Source organism: Pollachius pollachius (assembly GCF_949987615.1).
Source record: "Pollachius pollachius genome assembly, chromosome: 15".
NCBI lineage: Eukaryota > Metazoa > Chordata > Actinopteri > Gadiformes > Gadidae > Pollachius > Pollachius pollachius.
Window position 1 is genome coordinate 1,268,103 of NC_136948.1, and position 6,032 is coordinate 1,274,134.

A 6,032-nucleotide genomic window follows, 5' to 3' on the forward strand; every position below is an offset into this window, starting at 1 on the left:
CAAAAAAAACACTTTAAATGGGTTTTAGGATCAGAGCATAGGATTCAGCAAGCCTCCTCATGGTGGAGAGACCTCCACCATGAGGAGGAGGAGGAGGAGGATGAGATCCCCACCCCTGCGCGACCTTCTGCGCATCGCGCTGCGCGGCAGAGCGGCAGCTGAGCGTCGTGGAGACGCGCCCTCGGCGGGCTGTGAGAAATGACGTGAACGGGTGATTCCCCGTTTTGGACCTCGTTTTAATGGAAAGGCGTAAAGTTAAAAACACAATCATGCGTCCACATGGATAGTTTCCAGAGCCGGGATCATCACAAGCCCTGGTCGGAGGACGCCATGGCCAACGTGAAGGTGGCCGTACGGGTCCGGCCGCTCACTGCAAAGTAGGTGTTCCACTTCTTAAGAACTGCCCAGCACGGCTGGAACTCTCTTCTCCCTCCGGGTCCGCTGGGCGTGGGACCGCTCTCCTCTCCGGATCTTGACAGTGGGTTCAAAGTGGACAACTTTAGGTTTGGCTGTGTTGCGAACTTTGCAGCACACGAAGTGACTAGAGTTAAATAGATCAACTCTGCGTCATATCATATATCGTGGAGCCTGATGAGATCAGAAGAGAAGGGACGGGATTTATTTTTTTTGTTACTGAAAACTTTCTATTCCGCTGACGCTTGAAGCGTAAACATAACGTCATGATAGCATGATGATGATATAACATATCGCCATGTGCGACGCGTTTGGTTTGGAGCAACGCGTACCACCCAGACTCTGGTGCCACAGTGTAATGTTCGCATTAAGGTCATTTATTTGCTAATACGAGAATACCAGAGCAGTTGTTCGTTGTCGATCCTTTCTCTTGTCGACCTGCTGTTGTATGACGAGAGGAAAAAACAGTGTTGGAAAAGAAAAAGCCTAACTTTTTACAGTGCCGTTAAAAAAACATGTTCTAAAGCAGCGTAGTAAAGTAAGGTCGTAAAAGTCACCGAAACCGACAAAAGCACAAGAGCACCCCGACACCTTGAACCCAAATCAGGCCAGGCCAGCTGGGTCACCGGAGGCGGAGTTCAATGAATGGATTTCAATGAACCGATTTTGATTTCTGATGGACTCTTCCTACACCCCAGCCTACTGTCAAAAAACAAAGACATTTCTGTCAGACAATGCTTCATTCAACTCGTCTTCCTGGTGTTTTGCATAATAAAAGCCAGTTGGGCCCAATATTCACTGTCTTGCAAATCTATACGCCCTCGTTTGGGTGTCGTCATCCTTTAGCCTACGTCAATAAAGTTTATTTATTTATAATAATAACTTAACACTACAAATATGCGCTGCGTTGCACATAGAGAGATGGGAAAGTTTCCTTCAACTAACTTAAACTCTCTCTCCGTTTCACACTGTCGCCTCTTTCTCTGTCTTGCGTCAGGCACGTTTCAGCTTCACAGTCCCACAGCTGTTTGACACACACACACACACACACACACACACATGCATACGCACACAAACTCACACACAGGCACAAGCATGTCATGCACACACATACACACAAAGTATCTATTATGTCGTGTGTGTAGGCAAACATGCATTGCACATTGCTTATGCACACTATCATTGAAACACACACACACACAGCACACAGATGCTAGAGTTGTATTCTGGAAGCTGACCAATGGCATCGAGGAGAGCCAGACTCAGAGAATGCGTGAAGTTGTTTTCATTTGAATCTTAACTGGTTAGCGGACAATCCCAACTCCTGTTACTCCGATTCCACAAAACACACACACACACACACACACACACACACACACACACACACACACACACACACACACACACACACACACACACACACACGGTGCAATGGCATGTGACTCTGGTGTTTAGTTTCCACCAGTCTAAATCAGATTTGATGTACTCTATAGGACGGTGGTTTTAACAACTCCAGACTTACGTCATTAGTCATTAAGTGACCAAAAAAAACATATTTCATAATATTTCCGTAATCAAACAAGTACCGTTAGAAACAAGGGGAGTACAAAAGGCTTGCAACCATTGGAGCTCAATGAACTCAATGAAGTGGTACGCCATTGAAACATGAGTTCATTCATGGGCTTCTTTCTAAAGATGATTCTTTGGCTTATGCTGTGTGTCCCAAAAGGGCCAACAGTTCAGAATCACTGCTCAAGAATGATCAAACTAGCATCATTAAACCACAAGTGTTTAGGGAGAAGGGCCGTGATTCCAGGCCAAACCCTTCACACCATCAGAGGTCAAATAAGTCATGAGTAAGTCTCTCAGGATCTGAGAGGAGAAACGGTTGCACCTATGCCCAAGATGTGACATGTCCTGGAATAACTTTGGTATCTGTTTGTCAATGAAATATTAAAAGAGACAAATCCTGATTGATGAACACAAATTTACTGTATTTATGCGTAAAACTTATTATTTTATAAGATGTTGTGTCTGCGTGTACTACCTTCTAGTCTCAATAATTAATACAATTTTGGTGGATGTTTTTTTCACATTTCTTTGAACGGCAGTGGGTTGTGGGTTTGATTCCCACTGGGGGTCACCAGTGGAAAACACACCCACTGGTGACCCCCAAACCTGGCCTTAACCCGGGGTTTGGGGATCCACTACCTCCTTGGGGATTGCACCCCTAAACCCGGCCCTTCCTACTGCCACGCCGACCAACTGAAGGTCCAATCATATTGATATTTCATATATATTGATCTCGTTCTCCACAGAGAGACTCTAGACGGAGGCCCGCTGGCTGTGCAAGTGGAAGATAAACATATCAGGGTTCGGAATGGGAAGGTGAGTTCTCTGTTCAGTATTTATATCTGTATATCTGCTAAACTGTAGTGCATATGCCTAGTAATGTCTCTGAAACAATTGTTTTGCTTGTTATTGTGTGTGTGTGTGTGTGTGTGTGTGTGTGTGTGTGTGTGTGTGTGTGTGTGTGTGTGTGTGTGTGTGTGTGTGTGTTTTGCCATAAGTGTGGGTCTCATTCAACTCTGGCCACTGACGATGTCATTTATAGCAACAGGAAGTTTACGTATCGTCATGTCCTTCCTGTTGCGTTCCTTTGTTGTTGGTCCTGCGTTTAGGGCGCACAAACACACACACAATCTGGAGGACTGAGGGATCAACTACACTTTATTTGTAGAGCCCTTAAACACCACTGCAGTCCCAAAGGGCTTCACTGCACAGTCCAGATAACAGCCCTTACTCTAAGTCCTATGAAAGGCGAGGGAGAGCTCCCTTAAGGCTTGGGTTTTGTCGAGTAAAGTGTCGAGTAAAGTACGAAATGACTGTCCTACTGTACACAAAGCTCCTAAAAGGCTCGTCTTATCGCTGGAACATTATATTTGTTGATCTCTATAAACACACAAATAGTTGTCGTAAGAGATGCTCTTCTTTAATACGAGGTAAACACTGCTCTCTGAATTCTCCTCAATCATTGGATTCCGTCACTGTTATTGTTTTGGTGAAGAATAACCCTTCTAGTAGATTACATTTGGAACCAAAGAGTTGTATCCCGGTCTAAGTCTACAGGAGTTCTGCACTATGTTAAGCCAAGAATAGCCCACAAAACAGCAGTTTTAAAACATCTCACAAGGTCACCCTGTAAAAACAGTTCTGAAACGGAGAGTCTTGGATTTATCTTCACTCTGTTTATGTTTGGGAGCTTTTTTTTTCAACTCTGTGGAATGGAAAGAAAAGGAGTTCACAGGAAGTGGGTTACAGACGACGTGACAGCCCCCCGTATGGCCTCCTGCTGTCTCCGAGGAGACGGGGTCCAGCTCTCCTGACACCCCCGGCCCACCTCACTATTTATTTACTTAAAGTGGAACGATATTTGTAGGGAGAGAGTGAGAGAAAAAACAAAATGATTTTAGAGAGAACAAAACCCCGATGGGATTCCGTTGTTAGCAAATAAGTGCAGAGTCCTCGAACCTGGGCCATTGTCGAGTTCGACGGGGAGACATAGTTGTGTTTGAAAGTAGCGCAGCGTTTCTCATGTGGGACAAAACAAAGCAGTCTGTCAGCCTAGGTTATCTACGTTGGTTTAGGAGTTTACAGTACTGCAACCCTCTTGAGTCCTCTCAACGTATCGCCCACATCCTGCATTACGAAGGGTTCCAAGCCCTATATACCTGACCTCATAAAGGGACTGACCCGAAGACAATAAATGGATTGAACATGGCCATGTATTTCTCTGTTCACCGTCGTAAAGCATTGCACGCTAATAGCCTGATTAGCCACATAGCCGTAGCACCTCTCAGCCCGGGGAACAGCCCCATCGGACCAGGTCTTTCCACCAGCGATGCTCGGATAGATCAGTGATTCAGCAGTGTTGCTGTGTGGTCATGGAGCTAATGTGGTCTGCTCTGCCTGAACCTGTCTCATGGCTCAGGACACACTTAGCTAGCTTAGCGTTAGCTGGGAGAGATAGCACTAATTAAAACACGACAGGGAGCTGCTCGTCCTTGCGGATGAACACCGACCTCTCGGCTCCGGACCTCTGGGGAACAGCAGCGATTCGACACAAAGATCAGCAGTCTGTCCTGCATTTCTACCAGCCGTACCTTTAACTTCCCCTCATAATGTCGCTCATTAGAGCTACACCTTTGTCTTTGATAACATCCAAACTTCATCAACTCTGCATGCGCTAGCTAGCTTTATTAGCATTCGGTCACCAGGAACCTTAAAGGAGGCATGTTGTACCACCAGGTGCGAGTGTGATCAGCCGTTACAGGCCGTTCTGAAAATGTGGGCGTTTCCACCTAGATGACGGACAGATGAGCAACGTTTGGTACGGTAGACTGATCTATCCGGCGCGCATCTAGGTGGACACGCCCACTTGTGATGTCAGAAGAGGCAGATTTTCAAAACAGCTTGTAGCGGCTAATCCCACGCACAGCTGGCGGTATAATATGGGACCTTTAATGACCGTGTCTCCGTGTGGATCCCCAGCTGGACGGCCGGTCCGAGGGGGCGGTCGACTCCCGGGAAAAGCTGCTGGAGTTCGGCTTCGACTACTGCTACTGGTCGGTGGACGCTGAGGACCCCCAGTACGCATCGCAGGAGGAGGTAAGAACCTACTGGGAACACTGGTGACTGTCCATTAATGCACCACCTGCATACCACGGAGGGTTGAATGGTAAATGGACTGCATTAATACATTCACGCACACATTCAGACACCGACGGCGGTGTCAGCCATGCAAGGCGACAGCCAGCTCGTCAGGAGCAGTCAGGGTGAGGTGCCTTGCTCAGGGACACCTCGGGGATCGAACTAGCAACCTACCTGTTACCAGCCAACCCGCTCTACCCCCTGAGCCACATGTGTTGGACAATGAGTGCATGTGGATGGTTGGTGGGATTGGTTGGATCGATCGATGCGGTGGATCGATGAGATACCATAGTTCTTAATTGACCCCAGGGCGGGAAATGTGGATGGCGAGGTGGATAGGGTGGATGGATGAATGGGGGTGACTGGACGGGGGGATAGGGTGATGGATACATGGGGGGGAGAGACAGACGGGTGGATGGATAAAGGAGCCAGTGATGGACAGATGGTGAGGTGGCTAGGAGCGAATCAGATAGCAGATAAGTGGGACTGGCTTTGACGTGTGGCCGGGTCCATGTGTCATGGTTAATACAATTTCCATGCGAGGAACCACTTGGGTGCTCTGACCCAGGAAGTGGAACCCGATCTAGGAGATGAGACTGTCCAATCACTACCTCCGTACCCTGAAGAGGACGTGAAATGTGGGCGTGTCTGGAGGCTGTTGAGCACGAAGACCAATCACAACAAGAGCCTTGTGTGTGGATAATGTTGCTATTTGTTAACATATGACGACTCTGGGTATTGGATATCACCTCCATCTGTTACCCACAAAGCCTTGTGCTCCAATCTGCCGTCCTTAGTCAGCTCCCGTTACCTGACCCTGCCGCTGATTACATCTCTCCTTGTGGCTCCGATTGGAGCTTAACGATGCCATCTCAGATGGGGTAAGATCAATCAAAATCAAATTAGGA

General features: G+C 47.4%; 1 protein-coding gene across 1 annotated transcript in view; it reads left to right on the forward strand.

Moving 5' to 3' along the window:
* Window positions 1-87: 87 nt before the first annotated feature.
* Window positions 88-6,032, forward strand: part of stard9 (StAR-related lipid transfer (START) domain containing 9) — a gene marked incomplete at its 3' end in the record, with an annotated part of 41,861 nt that continues 35,916 nt past the window's right edge. The window contains exons 1-3 of the mRNA XM_079752197.1: window positions 88-377; window positions 2,733-2,802; window positions 4,966-5,082. Of these exons, the coding sequence (XP_079608323.1) occupies window positions 280-377; window positions 2,733-2,802; window positions 4,966-5,082 (285 nt within the window). The 5' untranslated portion in view covers window positions 88-279. The remainder of the gene's footprint in view (window positions 378-2,732; window positions 2,803-4,965; window positions 5,083-6,032) is intronic.